Below are 20702 nucleotides of genomic sequence, written 5' to 3'. Positions count from 1 at the left end.
CCTCTGCCTAGTCAATATATCCATCACAACATGCATACAAGCAGTATATAATGTGCACATTTTTTTAAAACTGATGGATTGCATTTCTGGATAATAAGTGAAAGTACTGTAAGTCACTAAACATAATGTTTATACTGTATTGTATTGTTCTGTTTTCTTTACCAATGCCTTCAGTCCCTCCCCAGTCGGCTGTAAACTGTGTGTGCCTTCTGAAGAAAGCGGAGACATTTCCCAGGCGAGCAAAGCTGACCAGATAATGGACGATGTCGTGGAATGCTGCCACGATCTGTAAGGTCTGCTGTAGAGCTCTGTGGCAGGCCTGGCACAATAGGTTAAACAAGACATCAGATAATTTCTGCACTGACTTCATCGTTGTCAGCATGTGTTATGATACCTGCTCAGTAAAATCCCTGGTGAGACTTTCAAATTCCAAGTTCACATTAAAGGGAAGAATTAACTACGTCATATTTGTGATGTAAGAAACCATGTGCCTCCTCTAACCTACGACTCTCCTGTAGTTGCCGTGCGACTTGCTGCAGAAAAACAAACCAAACAATAGATGTCTGTTATAAATGCACACCATTATGTAGAACAGCTTGCTTGATCCTCATTGTGTGTTGGTATGAAGGCTGTAGGGTTGGGTTGCAAAGATAACTTGACTAAGTCAAAGGGATATAAAGAAAAAAAGTGGTGAACATTGAGTGCTATTAAGCTGTCTCAAAAATTGTTCATTTGGTTTTGATTAACCTCATCCTTAAATATGTTGTACCAAGACAATACTGGTTGGTGGACAAAAAAAATACAGGTTTTATGACAAAGAACACTTTTCAACAGCCTATCAAGACCCAACACACTCTAATAATATACAGTAAATGTCCTTTAGTTCAAGTAGGCAGCTTCGCCAGCATGCATAAGTTGCAAAGGAACAAGTAAAGTTTATTCCATGCTGAAAAGAGAAGAAGAGCAACACAACTTTTTGTCTGTGTGACACACCTGAAGAAGGCTCCACAGCCAAAACGTGGAATAAACCTTTGGAATAAACCTTTACTTGTTCCTTAAAGTCCTTTATACTGTATACACAAACATTCTGCAAGTTGCTCACCATACAAGAATGTGGAATGCAAGCTTTAAACCCCTCAACATTTTATTAACTACTTAATTAATTTATCATCACCAAGTGTATCTATTTACAATAATTAATGGCCTGTAGTGGCAGGTTATCTGACAATTGAATAAAAACCTCTACAAAGCCTGGGTATAACAGGGGCATTGAAGGCTTAGTATAAAAAGATAATTATCTTAAAAGAAGTTGATATGGAATTTAATTTTTACCCTTATCGTATTTTCAGGAGCACTGTTAAGGAAAATGGCAGGAAAGAACCATAGAAGCTACTCACCGATTCATCAAGAGATTTGAACATCATTAAGACCTCCGAAAAGTGTGGGATGAACCACAGGTTGAGAAAAGTCTTCCCGTCTGCAGAGAATAAACATCGGGGCCGAGGCTGAAAACTCCTAATCATGAAAACAAGAGAGGTAGTGAGGCCCAGGGCTGCAGAACACCAGCAGGACATATGTCTGAGATAAATCGACTTCTCACTACAGACACTTAAAAACATGGGTATATCAGACATACACCATCCTGACACAAGTGTGTCTTTACGTTACACTTGGGTTTAAACTTACGTTTAATTAAGAGACGCCACAAGGAATCAGACTGAGAACTTAATATATTAAATCACCGCAGTATAAGATATAAAGGAAAATCTAAATATAAACTGCATTTAAAAAGCTGATTCATATATAATGACAAATATAATGAAAATGATGTAATTAAAAAAATGACTTTAATAAAGATGTTTAAGGCTGTCTGTCCAAAGCTAAGGGAGAGTTACAGCTCCGAAGCAAATTCAAGGCCTAAGAGGGAGATTTAAGGCCTAAGATTTTTTTTCTCAGTTCCTTTCTCCCTTGGTTTCCAGGTTTCACCTTTTAGTGATGACTCACAGACATTCACAGACAGTCTTGAGGGGATTTCAGATTTCATTTCTCTATTTAACTGCTAAAACAGAATAATTGCAGTTATATTACCAGCCTTATCTATGCGCAAGGAGAAAAGATGGGGTACAGACATAAACAATGACGACTCGCACACGGATGAACGCACCTGGGGTCTGAAATGAGGCCACGCTCACAGTCCCTCTCCCCTTTCCTCTCGTGTGGTTGTCCGACCATGAAGAACGAATCCCGAATGGAAGGGATGTCTTCCAGTAGTGCCGCCAGGTTGGTGTAATACTCAACAATCTGACCACGCAGAGAGTACTGGGACATCCGCAGACTAAACCTAAAATACATTAGCAGAGACAGGGGCAGGTGTCAGGGCCATCAATGCATCTTCACTTCCTGAGACAGTGCTGTGTCCAGTCCTCAGATCTCAGCTGGCATGACCTGCAAACACTTCAGCTCCAATGCCTGCACAGGAATAACTGTATATTCTGCTCCTGTAAATCTCTATCGAACAGTGCAGAACCTAGGGGTAGAGGAAGTTTTTTGTTTCACAGTTTATCTTAGTTAATATAACGTTAATAAAACTGCAAGATAATTAAAACAAGCTGCGCAAGTCTCTAAGGGATGCCCTGAAGATCTGTGTTACAAAGTCACACTCCTCTGCTTTTTCTGTCAAGTGAGGATGATCGATGACAAAAAGGGATTATCCACAATACTGCCTAACTGTTTTTGTACATTCCAGTCTTGAAATGGTGAAGTATTTGCGTGCCAACACTTTTACAACAGAGGAGTCCAGGGTTTAGGGTTCACATAGTCTTCTCTCTAGTGTGTAAAACTAAGATTTCACTATCTACACAGCCACTGATAATGTAATGTAAAACAATATCTAATTTATTTTGAAAATGTGGATTACATTCAGTTATTGTGATATTCAAAAAACTTACTTTTGACAGAATTCCAAAATTAAGCCTCTCTTGACCTTCTCTGTTTCTTCCTGTAGATATAAAAACATGGACCATTAGCCTGCACACATACTGTAATTTGATATCACAGGATTTGGAAATGAACCTCAATGTTATTCATAAACTCTGTAATAGTTCAATTTCTAAGCTTTGTATGTACGAAATGAAATAAATTTGTCTTTAAAAAATGTTTGAAAAAAACGTGTTGCTCTTCTTATTAAGGTGCACTGTGAGAGGAGCAGCTGCTGGAGTACAACGCATGATTACAATAAACAGAAATGTGAGAGGGCAGTGACTCTCATCTGGATCCCATTTCCCAGAATGCAACAGGGAGTGAGCAGCTGCCCTTAGTCACCTGATTAACTGGCGCAAGACAATTCGCCACGTGACAATTTAAAAGCGCAGGAAGCTCAAGCCTTCAGGGTCAGTCATTATCTACCAGGACTGAGGATGGGGGAAGATCCTCTGCCATGCAAGCTGCATCAGAAGCTTAATGTCTGGTAAAACTACTTACAGGATTCTTCATTATTGTACCCATGGCTTGTTTTCTTTTTAGAAATGTGTTGAGCATCTCATCGCGGAGACCCAGCTTTTCCAACTGAACAGATACGAAAGCTTCCTGCTCCCCTGGCACGGGGAGCTGGCTCTCGGGATCTTCACCGGCTCTGGACTCGCTCCTGCTTGTCCAGCCTCCTTCGGCCCGGGAGCTGGGCTGGCCTGTGGGCAGCTGCTGGTGTGAGAGACCCACAAGAACACACAGCAGAATTCATGTCAATCAGCCAAACTACGCAGCCAAACATGCATCCTCAGAGACTTCTCAGCAAAATATGAGATGCTAAATTATCTTTGATACAGTAGTGTAGTCGATGAGAGAACAACCTGTATGAAGGTTTGAGAGAAATAGTTGACTTACTCTGAGGATCCAAAGTCAGGGTTTGTTTAATTTATTTTGTAACTTATAGAAAATTATAATGCAGAATAATTATTGTAGTACCTCTTTTCGACAATGTGGCTCCAAACTATCAAATCTGAGAAATAACTTTTTAGTATTGCGTTTTAGCAACCCTAACCTTAACCCATAACCCCTAACCCACTTCAGAAAGGACCTGAACTTTTACTGTCACTGAAAACATTTTGTGTCCTGTTGATTTAAGGAAATTGTACCATTTTATTACAATCCAACATGGAATAAACAGTTCCTGTTTGAAGACTCAGCTCTCTGACAACAACTCCTTGCTGCGCAGGTGAGAGTGAGACACACAGCCATGCTTCTCTAACATGCTCACCTGCAGGACCATTCATTTTTCATGCACTGCAAGTTCCAAATCTGCCCACATTGGTGCAGATTGGAGGGCCGGTGTATCTCTCAGTGATGCTGCTTTAAACGTGCAGGTACCTGGTAGGTTATAGGAACCACTGTTGTACCAAGGAACCTAAACAGCCAACAACCTAAACCATCTCTGATAACTTTCATCCAATTGCGCACTGCTGTTGGGGGAAACTCAGTCACAGTGTGCTTGTGACATGGCCAAGGCTTATATACATGCCTAATATGGCCCAAGACAGCACTGAGTGTGTGCCTTTATCACTCATCTGCTCAACTTTTTTGTTTTAAGATCACCTCTATTCGACTACAGCTCCCTTGGCAAGTCCTGAAAAGACCATTATACAGTACCTTTTCCTGTAGAGACACTGGGGAATGTGGCCAGTAGCAGAAACATGCCTGCTTGACAGCACTCAACAGCGCATTCTTCTGAGTCACCTGACAAGCCAGCGTGACCTGGAGGTTCTGTATTCCAGACATACTCATCAGCTGTGGAGAATAATAGAGATAATAAGCACTGGGGGGAAGAATTATTCAGAACAGCAGTATGTCTTGAGGTCATCATCAGGAAAATGTCCCTTCATCCTTATCAAATATCTTAGGATATATTATATATTTGGGTTCTTATACACAGCAAAAGGGTACGTACATACCTGTTAGTGACACAGTATAACTGATAATAAACCAAAGAAGTGCCCATATCTTTAACACCAAAGGCAACATTAATTCAGCAAATAAAGTAATAGGATAAATTTCAGTAGGAATGACAACGCCCAAGATCAAAGCGTAATTAACTATTATGGAGCGGATATTTAGCTTAACCCGCTTGGCTGAGGGCCGACCTCCTGGCCATAGGACGAGGAGGCCAGGACCCCCACTCAGGGTAACCAAGGAGTCTGCAGAGGTGGAGTTGGGGTGGAGGTGGGATGCAAAAGCTGCAAGCGAGGGAGAGAGATATTGCATTGGTATTTATAGTGTTTGGTGGAGGAAGGATGAAGGGAGTGATTGCTAATTCCTGACGGCTGGGTATGATTGAGCGTGGTTGTTGTCATCCCTCCCGAACTTTTGTTATATAAACTCCATTTAAGACAGAATGAGATTCAGAAATAGCTGTGCCCCTGTAATAACTGTGAAACAAAAGTGCAGACAGCAAGAGTTTAAAACCACTTTAGAGATGATGTGTTGCTTTCAATATTTTTTTATTATTAGAACGAATAGCCTTGTAAACATGTCATGTGGTTGGGAAAAGTGTTTAACTATGGAGTTATTGAAGGTTGAAATGTTCAAATCATGTCAACAGTGAATATACTGTTGCTAACCGGTGAGGATGGGCAGCATTTCTCTACACCACTAGCAGGCAGGTGCAAACATATGGCTATTTGTGTGATGCTTTTGAAAGGACAAGTTTATTTAAGCCAGCTCAAAAAGAAATTTGCTATGCAAACTCTAGGACTGGGAATCATACTATTTTATTTACTGGGCATTTCAAAAGATGGTGAAGGGAGAGCAAACATTGAATTCATGTAAGTATTTTTCCAGATTACTTGTACAACAGCTTCTTCAGTCCGAAAGCTGAACTTCCCGATCTGTTTCTCATCAAGCTCCTGGATCCCCAGGAGCAGAGTGGATGGAGAATACCTGCAAGAGTTCAGGCAAGAAGCAACTTGTTTCTGTAAAAGAGGTCTGGATGATTTATACTTTTCAAAATATTTATACAGCCAGAAATCAGCACCTTCAACCCTACTAAGACACCTAAATTTGGCTCTGCAGATGTACATAGCAACAACAATGTCATTACATTGCAATAAAATACTGTATAATCACATATTTTAATATACTGTATAAAATGTCATTACACAGTTGTTGGTCTTACATTTCCACAACAGGCATCTGAAGAAAGAAAATGGAAATGTCCAAGGACAAGTAATTCTGTTTTTTTTTACCACAAATGTGTAAAGACCAAAGCATTTGACCATTGAGAATGGTACATTTATGACTGATTTTTTAAATTTGGAATTTTATCTTGTATATCGCACATTATAAAGAAATAATATAAATATTGTTTTCCACTATTTGACGTTAATCTCAAATTTGTCCAAAAAAAGCAAATAAGCAAAAAAAAAACATAAGGTATGTACTGTATTAAGTTATTATCAAAACATCTTTTGATGTTTTAATAAAAAGCTTTTATTATAAAATAAATGTATTAAAACTTTTTTTAATACAAAATAACCCTAATCCAAAACTACAGAATCTATCTGGATTTTGCATGTACTCCTTGAGGTTGACATGGTGGCACAGCAGCTACAGTAGCTTTGCTGCCTTACAGCAGAGGGGCCCTGGGTTCAAATCTGGGTTTGTGTGTTCTCCCTGTGTTCATGTGGGTTTTCACCAGGTCCTCATATTTTCTTGTTCAACTGGTTTACTGAGAAAACTGGCTCTGGTGTGAGTGTGTGTCTCTCTTTTGTCTGTGTGTGCCCTGCGATGGATTGGTGTCCCATCCAGAGTATATCTTACATTGCACCCGATGCTTGCTGGGCCAGGCTCTGGTACAGTAAATCCTGTACTGGATCAAGTGGTAACAAAAAAGGTTTTCTCCAGGTGCTCTGGTTTCCACCCCCCTCTCAGACATTGTGTACTGTCTATGTCATGTCATGTCTGTAATTTGTCTGTGTGTGTGCGCTATGCATTGGGCTTCCCATCCAGGGTGCAGTTCAGCCTTGTGCCCTTCAGTGCAATGCGAAGAATGCACCTCCACCCCTCCTCCTGTGATGTCAGATACCTGTCTACACTGCTGTCATCCTGCAACAGAGCCGTGATGAAGAGTGGGGGTGGCTGCTCGGCCTTCTCCTTCAGCACTGCAAACTCAAACTGCACCGGCCGCAGGTACAAGTGGAACTCCCCAAAACCCATCTCTTCAGCGAAGCTCCTGTACAGCCTAGGGAGTCAAAGGCAATGGTGTCAAAGGTGTTATGAAACATCTTTTACATTGCAAATTTCTGACGTTTAGAAATCATTAAAAGGTTTTGAAGACCATTGTAATAACAGTAACATTAAGGGAAACCTCTGCTGGCTAAACTTTATCTCAGAATTTAGATTCCCTGACAAAGCCCTTTCCAAAGCTCTTATAACTTCCTTTGGCAAAGCACATGGTACTGAACATGGAAACCATCTCAACTGGGAAAGCTGTGCAGTCTCTGAGGCGGACTCCATTAAGCGATGGCGGATTGTGACCAACTCCAACAGTCTACAAAATGTCTCCACAACAAACGCCTGTCTCTCTTTGCCCTGTTTCTTCTCTTCCTCCTGAGCCGTCTGGATCACTGAGAAACCAATGTCTCGAACAAAGAATGGATCTTCAAAACACACATCTGAAAATAACTGGAAAGAGAAAAAGGAATGAGGTTTTGACTGGTCGAACCATGACCACAAGCTAAATTAAAAGGAATATTATAGAATTAAAATTCACAGCAAAAACAGGTAAAAACAGAAGAGTTAACATTATATTTTCCTGGTACATCAAAAAAGGCTGCATTGAAATAATTGACATATTTGAAATAGATTGATGAAATTGATTTATTTTTTTTACTGTTTTCCAATTCACAATAAAGAGACTCCACAATATAAGAAAAAATCGACAAAATACATCCTCTAAAAATGATTTGAAAGTGAAAACCACAATTCTAAAACTCGCTTGTGGTTTTCCTGCAATATTATATGTTTAGTGTTTATAGAAAAGAACCCACATCTTTCTGGATCTGTGAACTGTAGCAGCTCCCAGGAGATTCCAGGGCTTGCCATTTCTCTAGGGCCTGCTGTAAGAGTCTCTGCTCCAAGGCCACACTCTGACCAACAGTACTGGGCCTGTATAGCTGGCACATCTCTGTGTAGGCCTGGCTCACGGCCTGGTGAACTTCAGAGGCCAGACTAAGGGATGGGTGGAACTCCAGCAAAAAAACATTCTTCAGGGCTGGGCTTCAACACAAAACACATAGAAGTTACACAGCAGGTTTTACTTAAATGGATGCCAGCTCTGTACATTGTATTATTAATGCATTATAATGTAAAATCAACAAACATCTATTAAATGGAAATAGGGAGCAGAGAAATAAGGTTTACAACCATATGCACATTATTAGTGCAGTGTACATTCAGAAAAACATAAGGAATCATGTTGATCCATGTTAGCCTTTTAAATACTGATTTTGCAGAAACTTCTACTTGAACTTTATCACGTAGGACTCTTGACTTACCAGCTATTATTGATTGAAACCAGCTGCTTGGGGATGTAGTTTGGTGGCAGTCCATACTCATTTGCAGTTCCTTTCTGCCCGTCTCTCCAAATTCTCTGCAGATACTGACGTTGTTCATCTATCTGAAATTTCAAATATACAGCAAGATGAAGAGTTTGAAACATTCTTGAATTTGTTTGGAATGTCTAGAAAATAAGCAGTAATTTGTCAAATTTACATAACTGCAATGTGATAGCTAATCACGAAAAGTGCTGATAATCTGTAATAACAGACAAAGAACACTGAATTGAGAAGAAGGACAACTTTGTTGACAACATGAGTCCCTCCTATGCGTTCAGCCTGCACTTTCTCTCTGCACACCTGCTGCAATGTCAGAGAGCCTGTAAAGTCATCTCTCCCCACGCTGCTGACACAGAACCTGGAGTGCCTGTTACGATATAAAGACAAGGCCACATTGAGATGCACTTGAGTGGGCACTTGAGGAGGGGGCTGGGAGAGGCTCACTCACTAGCTACAGTGTAGATTTTTTTTAATGATTCCAATCTGTTGTGCAGCTAATCTAAAAGTTGCAGTTAACAATCTATAGCTGGGTTTCATCCCTCTCTGCTCTTCTTCCAAACAAGGCCCCATGAATAAGCGAATCTGCACATGTTATACGTACTCACAGATGTCGAGACTCGGCTGTAGGGTAACGTTGAATTAGACTAATTTTCCTCTGCAGGACAGGTCTTTATCATAAGCAAGCCATACATAAAAGAGCTAAAATCTGCACTTAAAACGTTTGTCATAAGACGGAATTTTATGATTCAAGTAAGATTTAGAGAGAAAGTTACCACACATCATGAAGAAGAGCCTACCTGTTTGCTGAGTATCTGCCTAATGAGCTGCTGTCGACTCTGCAGGCAGATAAGCTCCTCCTTGTAGGAAGAGACGAAGTATTCAGCCTCCAGATCGAGCCGTGGCTGCTGGTGCAAGATGTCTGTTATAACCTGAGCCACTGCAAACCGCTCTCCAGCCTCCATCACGTGCTGGTAGGCCTCAAAATAGCAGTCAAGAAGCTACAGAAGGAGAACGGGCACATAAATAATCTAGAATAGATGCACAAATCACACCACCACTTGTAAGAGAATGTTAATGGAATATTTACTTACAAGTGAGAAACAAAACATGGAATATGATGGAGTACAACATTATAATACTACAAGCAGTTACATAAACAATAGGCAAATACTGGATAATTTTACTAAAAGAATCATTGCTCTTTGCTGTGGATGTATCCAAACTCAATTTGTTTTAGGGCAACCTAGGTGCTTTGTCCAAGTTCTTCATTACTTAACTGGGAAAATCTGTTTCCAGGAACTAAGCACCTGACAAATAATAAGCTCAGGAGTGTCGACGCTGAAAAGTGGACTTCAGCTCCCCATCCTATTAAAATCCTTCATTAAAGGCTATCAGCAAAGAAGAACCAAATTGAGGGCAGCCTCAGCTAAAATTTTAATGGGGCAAATTATACATTAGAACATCACCTCAGACCTGGTATTATCTGCATACTGAAATCCACTGATATATATTTACCTGCTGTTTGCTTTTCAGAAAGGTCGCTTCACACGTCCACAGGTCAAGCAAGACTTCAAAGCGATCCACATCCACCCGTGCCAAGCACCGTAGGTCTGTTCCTGCAGACTGGGGCCTCCCTGATGGAAATATTTTTTGAAACGTCTCGTTTCTTTGTAGACACACAAAAGCAGGTATCTTTAAAAAACGTAACCTAAGAGCCCTTCTGTGCTTCTTGTGGGATTAGCACCACAAAGTTCACACAGAATTAGGCAAGAGCATGTGTTACTGTACGTCTGTGTTTAGAATTGGAGTCAACACTAAGAAAAACATGGTACCTTGGATGCAATTTCAAGTCCTGCTTTCAAGTGAATACATAAAATTGTTACAAATTAAAACACAACTTGGCTGCAAATGCAAGCTTTAAAAGTGAAAACAATGCCTTGCCGTTTGCAACAGCTCATTGACAGCCTCATCCTGTGTTTTTACCATATGGGGAGATCAAGTTATCAGTGCAACCAGGTAACGCTGTCAGACAATCAGCCATTGAACAGTACTGATTTAATCAGACCAGTTTGAAGAGAGCTATCCAAGCTGACAAGGATTGCAGTAAATACAAATATTTTGAAGGTTTTGCCTCACCTCTGTCTTTCTCAATGTAGTGAGAAGCCACAAGGAGCAGTGTGTTCTCCAGTTCATTCAGGTCTTTCAGAGCCACATCGTACATTACATACAACCCCCGGTGGTCCTGTGTGTGAATGGAGTCATCTTCTGTGCTGTAGAAATCATTGTAATTTTCAACATCTGGAAACTCCATGAACTGTGCACAGTGTACCTGCAGACAAAGTAAAGCACAATGGGTGTTTTCAAAGGCATTTTCTGAAAACTATCAAAAAAAAATCCTGGTAACTGAAATTCAAGGACTCTTTTCTTCTCTTTTTTGAGTCACTGAAGATTATAACACTCGTTATAGTCAAACTATATTGATAGGAGTCCTCAAGAGATAACACTCAAACGGCCACCAGCCACTGGGAAGGAGATGGATTTCATCGGGTAGAGCAATGATCACCGGCTGCACTGCTCTTGTAATCCAAACTGTTACTTATGCAGAGTGAGGGTGAGAAAAATACCAGATGACTTGAGAAGGGAAAGCTTTTCAAGGAAAAGGTGTGCAGGCTTCCTACTCTTCTTGCTGATGTGGTAGTTTTAGTTTAGGTAAAACCAAGCTGATTAACTTAAAAAAAAGAAGAAAAAAAAAATCAGTAACAGAGCCACACCGGTATTATATGTGTATAGAGCTGTTTAGTTCGGAAAAAATAGAGATAGAGAGTACCTGCGGTTGTACTCCACTTTGTCGGCTCACAAGATATGCATTTTTTAAATTGCAAACCACACAGAATACTGGTAAGAGATATTTTTGTCCTTGCATGTATGACTGAGACAGTAAATTGTCAATGCTTTAGAAAGGCTCTTAGTGGGTTTTTCCTGTCAGACATTTCAGTTCCTATGCCTTTCACGTACATTTTCTTTTATGCATTATTAAACATACAGTCATATGTGACAGCCAACACATGGTCTCTACCTAGTTGATTGATCATACTTGCATTAGTGAAAGAAACAGAATAGTGACTTGTCACCTTGTAGTCAGCAGGACTGCTGTGGGCGCAGTAGTGACTGCCCAGTCTATCTGGGGAGCCAATACCCCCTCTGGCAGCACTCATCCAGCTTGATTCCTCCGCACTGCTGCTCAGCTTCTCCCCATCCAGGCTGAGGCCTGCTGTGTCAAAGGCTAAGGTCCTCTCCACAGAGCGCATGTAGTTCAGGACCCCCAGGCACGTGCGCTGAAACAGGGCCAATCAGCAAGACATAAAACTCACCCAACACACCAAGGCTGAATCTGCTGTTCACTGAACCATCCAAGTACTACCTTTTTGTCCAAATATTTTTTAAAAAACAGATCTCCAAATATAGTAGGTAGACTGCTAATGTAAACTAATGATGAGGGCTGAAAGATGAAGTCGATGCTAAATTTATGTGCACCCTTAAAATATAACTGAAAGTTGGTTTAAGCAAAAAATATGAAGAGTATATTAATTATTGGTTGTATAAATAAATTAAAACATGCCAAAAGTGAAGACTAGCAGTGTTGGAATTGCCAAAAACAAATCTGTCCAAAATGATTGCAAAATGTCCTCATTTGGAGCCAACTTCATGGACATAAAACAAAACAGCCTGTATTCTTCCAGTAAAATAAAAAAGGCTTAATTAAATTGCCAAATGTTATAATTTGTGCGACTGGGAGTCACCTCTGACACATACTGTTCTGTTGACTTGAGAGATACACAAGAACACTGTTTCACCTGTAGCTCTCTGATCCTCAGGTGGCGCAGGTAGAGGAAGGACAGGTATGCTCCCCTTATCATGACTGGGTCTTTACCACTTTCCTCCTGGCCATCATCCAGCCCTAGCAGCTGCATGGTCTCCATGTAGCTATAGCTGGCAAATTGCAAAATGACATCAGCGAAATATAAATCATTGCAGAGTTCTTTATCTTTGCAATGTTGTGGATAATCACACTGCTTTTACAAAAATAAGGTGTAATATTTAAGAGGCTTTTCAAGATTTAAATAATCTTGTAGAAATAACCACCAGTTAAAAATTGGAATTCCTAATAGTTTCATGAAAATGGAAAATAAGACCTGACACAAAATGTCCTGTCAGTGACTCTAAATAGCTGGATGTCTGACTTAGGTCCAGTAGGAATTTACAATCACTTAAAACTGAGAAATGTATTAGATTGGTCAAAACCAAAAAAAATAATTCAGAGCTATGGTGTCACAGTGGTTATCATTGCTTTCCCCCTAGTACTGGGGTCCCAGGTTCAATTCCCAAGGTCCTATATCTGTGTAGGGTTTGTATGTTCTCCCCATGTTGGTTCCTCCAGGTGCTCAGGTTTCCTCCCACCGTCCAAAAACATACTGGCAGGTTGCCTGACTTTTGGGAAAACTAGTTCTGGTGTTAGTACAGTATGTGCATGTTTGTGTCTGTGTGTGTCCTGTGATGGACTGGCGTCCCATCCAGGGTGTATCCTGCCTTGTACCCATTTCTTGCCAGAAAAGGCTCCAGCTTCCCTTCAACCCTAAATTGGATAAAGATGTTAAAATAAGAAAATGTATCAGATTTCTTCTAATCTAATTACTTGAAATCGTAACTGATCACTTGTAATCCAGTTGCTTGTAACTGTAACAGATTACTCGTCATAGATGTCTTGCAACAGATTTTAGATTCCTTGCAACAGTTTTCAATTTTGTCGTGACAGGAAAGGATTGCTTGCTTTGTAATACTGTATGTAGTACTTATAACAGTAATTTATTGAAAGTTACTTCTAACTGTAATCAATTAAATGAAAATGAATTAAAAGTTACTTGTACTGTAACTTTAAAGATTGCCTGTAATCTGACTATTGCTACAAAAGAATAGCAATAGTCAGATTACTTAATACTGTACATTTACAAATTACAAGTAACTTGTAACTTAAACATATTATTTGGAATCTGATTTCTAACTGACAATGTATAATCCAATCAATTGTCAATGTAATTGGATTCCTTGCAATGGATTCTTTGAAACAGTTTGTAGTGGATTACAAGTAATGTGTAACAGTAACAGATTATTTGTATCTGTAATGGGTTAACAGAATATTGTATTATATTGATTAGTGTAATGCATACTGTGCATAATCTGTACTCCGGGTAATTTGTAGCAGATGAAAAATTACTTATAATGCTAACAGATTGCTTGAAATTCAGATGAATTATTTTAAAACCAGATTTTCATGTAAACTAGCTCACTACCACTCAGGTGTTCTCTAAAGAAGAAGGCAATAACATGCTTCAACTGGATTGCTTGTGACCCACTTACTTGTGACCAGACTACTTTTAACTGTAATGGATTACTTGTAATCTGAATATTTGCAATGGATTATTTACTAATTTACGGTAATGAATTCCTTGTAACAGATTCTTTGTAGTGGCAATGAAATACAAATCGATGGATTACACATTTCTTCTACCTTCTGCAGTCTGTAACAAATTGCTTGTAAGCCGAATTACTATTACTCAGATGATCAATAAGGAAGATGTCAACAACATGACTCAGGCAGCAATGGGAAAAGGCTCCATATTAAATTCTATGAAAAGAAACAGTATTGGTAGATAGGATGCTTAATTTCTATTAACCAATACACTGTTCTACCCTCAATAGGCCAAAAATACTAATTCCCCAACGGGGATATGCCCTTGACATGGCATTTGCTGTAAGGAAAATTGTAGAAAACATTGATACAGTGTGATTTCGGTGCTATGAGTATCGCTTTTGCTTTAAGTATTAGGTTCAAATCGCTTAAATCTTACTTCTCATTTTTCTTCTTGTGAGAGCCAGGTCTTTTGTTCAGATTAGGTTTCTCCGATTCCCTACCATCTGTAGATGAACTTTTTTCTTCAGGGTTTGGCTCCTGTTATGAAATGTTGATGAAACTTTATTTTCATAGAGAACTGGAAACTTCAGGGAGATACAGTACGAGTTGGGCTCCCTAGTGATACTATAGTAAAAATCTATAATAATTCCTACTGCCACTAATATGAATAAACATTTAGTAATAATCAAAGATTATAATGGGGGATAACATCCTGGCTATAGCATTGCTATTTTCTCAATCAGATCTTTTTGTGCAATTGGTTTGTAAAAGAAGAATGAGGTTGCTTTACCTGAAACAAATTTGAGGTGCTATATATCCTCTCCCATATTTGATCGGTATTTTGTCCAAATGGATGTGATGTCACTGAGATGGGTTGTATTGGCTCTGGATCAGAAATACAGGCTGCGTGTTCCTTTAGGGAGTCCATGACCCGGTTTGGATCTGAAACCTTATTTCCAAAAATGCAAGTTACTTTGGGTTTAAAAACATAATTTTTATCTATGTATGATTTATTACGAAGTTGTTATCCTCTGAAGGTGACATGTCGTTTTGATTTTTGATTTTCTAGTTCTACATTTGTTTTTAACATTTACTTCCAGTTAATTTTCTTGTACACATCTGTGTCGACTAATGTGAAAAGACCAAATGCATGTTTGTCAAGTGTCATTTCACTGTTATAAACCACCCTGCAACCTCACAAAGGGAGAATGAGGAAGTGTAGGCAAACTCCTCCAACTTGTTCACCTTCTTCTTCTAAGATGTCAGAGGTAATACAGTCCTATAGTGGAGATTCAGCTCCAGGTGGATGAGAGGCATGTCTCTAACTAACTGCACCACAATCTACAAGTGTGCCAGCACCCAGGAACTCGCCAGGGTCACTGTGCTGCCAAGACCCGAGACTGTGTATCCTGGCTAATCCCTCAACTGTACCCCGCTATTACACTAGGATGTTATGTCATTTGCGTCCCACCCCAGACTCATTGCCCTCAATCAACCCCTTCACATTCCAGTGCAGTCTCTAATTAAATCATCAGACACACACTCTCCCACCTGGCACACCACACCACCAGCCTGGCACACCACTCCTTGCTCAGTATTAGGTTTTTCCTAGCCAGAGCTACATCGTTTCTGTGCTTCTCTGCAAGACCTCCTAGTTTTACGGATTCCTGTTGTTGGCTTGTTTTCTGACTACGTCTCTTGATTCTTGATTTGATTGTTGTGGATTTTTCTGCCTTTTGACCCTGGCCTGGAGTTTGGACTCACGAATTTGGATTTGCGTCTACAAGAAAATGTATGTTCGTAGGATTCTGCATAGGGTCCTTAGACACGAAATCGTTACATAGAAGAGTCGTGTTCAGACTCACGATCGCAGAGCTCAACCTTCACTTGGGCGAGTATGTTCACCATTTGGGAAAGACCAGTTCCCTACATTTCACATTGCCATAGATTTTGTAATATATTGGGGTAATTACTTTTGATGTGTTTATACAATTAATTCTTGGCTTCATAAATCTTTAGCACACAATCCAAATGTGAATATGTTTGGATGGTAATATGTATAACAGTGCAATAAATACACAGCAGGGTAAGGCAGTGAGAGCTGTATGAGGGAGGATGTAGCCTTGTGCTGATTTCTTACCTGTAAAAATCTGCAATGCATTCTGAGGAGCTCATCGAGAGATCTGTGTTGCTTTAGTTTTGCAGCCTGTTTTTGTTGCCATGGATCTTGTTTGGGTTTAACCTGTTGCAGAATATTAAATACAATCATAGTGACAAACAATCTGGACACTACTGGTAGGTGAAGTAGCCTGGACATATGCAAGGGAATTCAGACCAATTATTGGTGGAAAATAAACTACACCTTGGGAAAAAGTTCCACATGTGGAGTCATTCAGTATTTAGCTGTGGGGGATTATAATAGCACAGGTGGAAAATTATAGTAACACAAAGACAAGAATTAAAAGCATCTGGATGGGGTATACAGCATTTATATCTAGCTATCAAATTACAAAAGTTGTGTGTACAGGGAACTGCCTTGTATTCAATCCTTTTTCAAAACAAATTTTCCAATTTTTAGATCCTAGACACATTTCCTAAACAGCAGGAGAAATGATCGGAATATTTACCCGAATGAATGGAATCCAGGTGGCCTCCTTCTTCAGAGCCATGCTTGGCTTCTTCTTTCCCCAATGCTCTGTTCCTGTATCTGTGGAATCGTACACTGGAAAAGTCTTCATTGTCTCTTGCATTTTGAATACAGTCCGGAATTCACGGGAGACCTAAGGAGATAAAAAAAATAACATCAGTGATTAACAAATACCAGACACCTTTCTGACATATTTTCATGACACTACAGTTTAATGTCCAGACAGAAAGACACAACTTTCTTTGAAAGTCTGCGAGATCTTTGATCTTTGAAGGAGATGCTTTCTGCGGAGAGTCATTCCAGCAGGTAGACACCTAGTTAATTAGGGATATTCTATATAACACTGTCTCTTGTCAAATATGGCCAAACAGTACCTAATGTCTGCTATTGGACAATGTCTAACTTAAATGTTTAACTGGATCACTCAAGAGATTTTTCTGATTGAGCACTGACATGATTTATAGTCGATTTGTGGTAGACAAATTTGTGGTGCCTTGTGAATCTTTTTTCTTCATGGTGGAAACAGCACTGGCAGCTGTAATGTTTAGAATACTAACTACATTTAATTTGGAAAATATTCAGACTTGTTAAGGTTGGTAAGATATCAGACTTCTTTTCTAGTGTGTTCTGAGGTTTTCAAAACATAGGTAGCACCTGTGGAGGCTATGAATTACCATTGAAAACAATTCCATCTCATTTGCAGTGTTTTTGATGTCCTTTGTGTTGTAGTCAATGTTGAAGTGGGATATCATTTGCTGAAGCTGTGATTCAAACTCTTCCAATCTTTTTCTGTGGGTGGGGAGCTCCATGTGCTCACTGAAAAATCCTACACAAACCACAATCACTGCTTAGTTCAACTGTCCCCCACCGCCCACTTCCGTTGCACATATGCATTTGACACACTTAAATAAATCTACTGAGCTTATTTGACATCAATAAACTGAAGAGGCCTATGCAACACATCGATAAAAGATAAGATTTATTAATAGTGATCGTGCTAAGGAATCATTTAATTTAATTAAGAAAAGTCCATATTTTATTTGAAAGGTCTTTTTTAAAAGCTGATAGATGAAATAATTAAAGATTTCTAAAATGCAATATAAAAACCATAACCTTTGAATAATATAAAGTATTGTGACTTCATACCTTGTTCAGCCTTTAAATAACTTCAGCAATGTCAATAAGTTATGGAGAAAGTAACATTTATAGCACCTAATAAAAGTAAATGAACTTCACTAATCATTTCAGACTCAGAGTAACAAAAAGGTTATAAAATGTAGAACTTGCAGTATAAATGCAACCAGGAACAAATTACAAAGAACAGAATTTACAGAAGTATCCTACCTTCTGAACTTGTTCCAGTAGCAGGCATACTAACGAAAGACATCAAGAGAGACCCATTGGGATATGACGGGGGAGATGGAGATTTCCCTAGCAAACAACATTTAATTTCCCTTTAACAGTCAGGTTGGAAACATGCAATTTCACAATCATGACTACAAACAGAGAGCGCAGTGGTTAGCATTGTCGTCTCGCAACAATGTGGCCGTGGGTGCTATTCCCTGACCTGTGGTACTATCTGCATGGCGGTTTGCATGTTCTCACTGTGCTAGCATGTTTTTTCTCCAGGTGCTCCTTCTACAATCTAAAAACGCTGGTAGGTAAACTAGCTGTAGTCATGTGTCTGTGTCTATCTGCTCTTCAATGGCCTGGTGTCCCACCCAGGGTGAATCCTGCCTTGCTCCCAATGCTTGCTGGGATAGGCTCTGGCTGCCCTGCAACCCTGAATTGGATGGAGCAGTTATGAAGACAATAAGCTGTGGTTTGTACAGTTATGTGGGGAGATAGCGAAATGGATGGATTACAAATCAATACACAAAGTGAATCTTATTGTAAGGTACAGGAATACGTTGGTAAGAGTGGCACTTTGGTTAGAAGAGTATCTTAGAAAAGCAACTCTCTGTCATTAATGTTTATCCTTGGATAGTAAGAGTATAATTTCCTGTAATGGTTACATAACTTTGTAACACAGCAAAGACTGTAAGAAAACTGACATTAGAATCTGGTTGCAATCTCCCTGAATAATGTCTTTAACGCCTATTATAACCATCGTAATAAAAATAGTTTATCATTTTTTTTAGTTGGTTAATTCATTTAAATAATCCGGTGGTTATAACTAACCAAATTAACCTCTTAGTTCACCAAAGACCACTTATGATCACAAAAACATCCAATAAGCATGCTATACTGTAGGTGTAACTCATAATGCAGAGGACCTCTGAATGTTGCAGGTATAGTGAATACTGCGTGAATCCTGACAAACAAGACAATCCAATAGTTAGGATGACAAAAAACTGTGACAGATATAGAACAGCACCTGTTACAATTTAACACAGTGCACTGATGCTTTTGAAGGTATGAATTAGCTGATGTTACCTGCAGAGGTGCAGTGCCTAGACTGAGCTGTGTTTGGCCGAGCTGACAGTCTTGAGAAAGACGACATGGGATCACGGAGGCTGGCGGTGTCTACAGGAACAACCCCCCTCTGTGTATCCCTCTCCCTCTCAGACACAGGCACATACTGCAGCACCTAAGATTTTTAACCACGCAACATTAATTTATTCCAGGGGAAAAAGAAAAGCTTTGTTGGAGACGAATAGTACCTTCTTAACAGAGTGACTGTGAAAGCACCACAGTACATATAGTTTTACAAAATCTAACAAAGAAATGTGAAATAACATAACCTAGGCTGTGGTGTACTTCAATCAAAAATAACACTAGCCAGAAGACAGGTTGAGCCCTATAGAGCAGCTGTCATTAGCTCAATAAACTTGACTGTGACTCATACCGCACAAGATGAAATCAGTGGATCAATTATCTACTGAAAAAAACAAATAGGCCAAATGGCTCTCCTCTTATTTTGAACCATTCTGATGTTTAGCAGTATCTTTGACCTACTGGGCAAGTGTGAGACTGCAGTGTTATCAATAAAGCCTTATCAATTGGAAAAACACTATGGTCTGCTGTGATTAATGTGAATAATGCTACTGACTCAAACATTTAGGAGGACAAGATGGGTAATCACGTTCCCTCCTCTCCAGTTCGAGAAGTTGAAAGCAGTTATGAAATTAATAAACAATGCAAAATCTGATTAAATATGCTGGAGTATCTAAGATTTTTATAAAAGCAGTAAGTCTGATGCAATTGTTTGCCATTATAGTGTCAGTCATTATAGGCCAGTGTTTTGGAATAACATAGTGTTTCGGAACTGAAAGCTATAGTTTAACTAGATTCCTACCTTAGACATGGCTTCTCCATAGGTTATAACAACTATACATGAGATGCTAGGATTGAAAGCTTTATTCCAAATAGGGAGAGGCTAAGATAATATTGTCCCAAAGTCAGACTTGGGCAAGCAGTGCCTTCTTACCTGGAGGTAACTGTGAATGGTCTTGAGTGAGTGGAGGTGACACACCAGCCACTGCAGGTAGATAATTATGTCTTCCGGAGTGACAGCATTGATGGGATTTCCACTGCCTGTCAAAACTCGCTCCCTGGATACAGACAGTCTCCGGGCCCTCTGCACAGCATCCTCATACTCGCCTATCAAACGACTTACCTGTTTCTGGGAATAACACATTGAACCAACCATCACTCAAAATAAAAATGAGACTTACTGAAGGAGCAGGTGCACCCTCACATCTGATCTAAGCAAAAGTGTCTGTTTCTGTTTATATTATAGAGAACTAATCATATGATCAACTGTATGAGCCAGGAGAGAAGACAATAACCCAGCGCATTCATGCCGAGGGCATTTAAGCAACATTATCCCTACTTTGTACAATTAGCATTTTGGTAACTGGAATGCTACCTTGGGAAGACATTACTAAGCGTTCAAACACCATCTATCCATGATTGGCTATGTTCAATGGATTCAGCTCTGTACAGCAAATGCTTTGAAAACCACAAGACATGTCTCCTC

The 20702-nt window shown here is 39.6% G+C and overlaps 1 protein-coding gene across 3 annotated transcripts in view; it reads right to left on the bottom strand.

Annotated features, from left to right (window-relative positions):
• Window positions 1-20702, bottom strand: part of ccdc162 (coiled-coil domain containing 162) — a 50473-nt gene that overhangs the window by 18251 nt on the left and 11520 nt on the right. For 2 of the 3 annotated variants that reach the window (XM_088625788.1, XM_088625789.1), the window contains exons 6-29: window positions 20151-20345; window positions 19157-19310; window positions 18065-18151; window positions 17395-17546; window positions 16701-16853; window positions 16214-16315; window positions 14864-15022; window positions 14510-14610; window positions 12458-12593; window positions 11735-11938; window positions 10740-10932; window positions 10119-10237; window positions 9401-9601; window positions 8544-8665; window positions 8037-8265; window positions 7469-7671; window positions 7073-7228; window positions 5835-5928; window positions 4642-4779; window positions 3481-3696; window positions 2949-2998; window positions 2165-2341; window positions 1398-1515; window positions 163-319 (exon numbers count right to left, since the gene is read on the bottom strand). In XM_088625788.1, the coding sequence (XP_088481914.1) occupies window positions 163-319; window positions 1398-1515; window positions 2165-2341; window positions 2949-2998; window positions 3481-3696; window positions 4642-4779; window positions 5835-5928; window positions 7073-7228; window positions 7469-7671; window positions 8037-8265; window positions 8544-8665; window positions 9401-9601; window positions 10119-10237; window positions 10740-10932; window positions 11735-11938; window positions 12458-12593; window positions 14510-14610; window positions 14864-15022; window positions 16214-16315; window positions 16701-16853; window positions 17395-17546; window positions 18065-18151; window positions 19157-19310; window positions 20151-20345 (3616 nt within the window). The remainder of the gene's footprint in view (window positions 1-162; window positions 320-1397; window positions 1516-2164; window positions 2342-2948; window positions 2999-3480; window positions 3697-4641; window positions 4780-5834; window positions 5929-7072; window positions 7229-7468; window positions 7672-8036; window positions 8266-8543; window positions 8666-9400; window positions 9602-10118; window positions 10238-10739; window positions 10933-11734; window positions 11939-12457; window positions 12594-14509; window positions 14611-14863; window positions 15023-16213; window positions 16316-16700; window positions 16854-17394; window positions 17547-18064; window positions 18152-19156; window positions 19311-20150; window positions 20346-20702) is intronic. The other variant, XM_088625790.1, reaches the window with a different exon arrangement.

Source organism: Lepisosteus platostomus, chromosome 3, assembly GCF_059453375.1.
Source record: "Lepisosteus platostomus isolate fLepPlt1 chromosome 3, fLepPlt1.hap1, whole genome shotgun sequence".
NCBI lineage: Eukaryota > Metazoa > Chordata > Actinopteri > Semionotiformes > Lepisosteidae > Lepisosteus > Lepisosteus platostomus.
The sequence above is the reverse complement of the archived record's forward strand: the minus strand, read 5'-3'. Positions and strand labels throughout refer to the sequence as shown.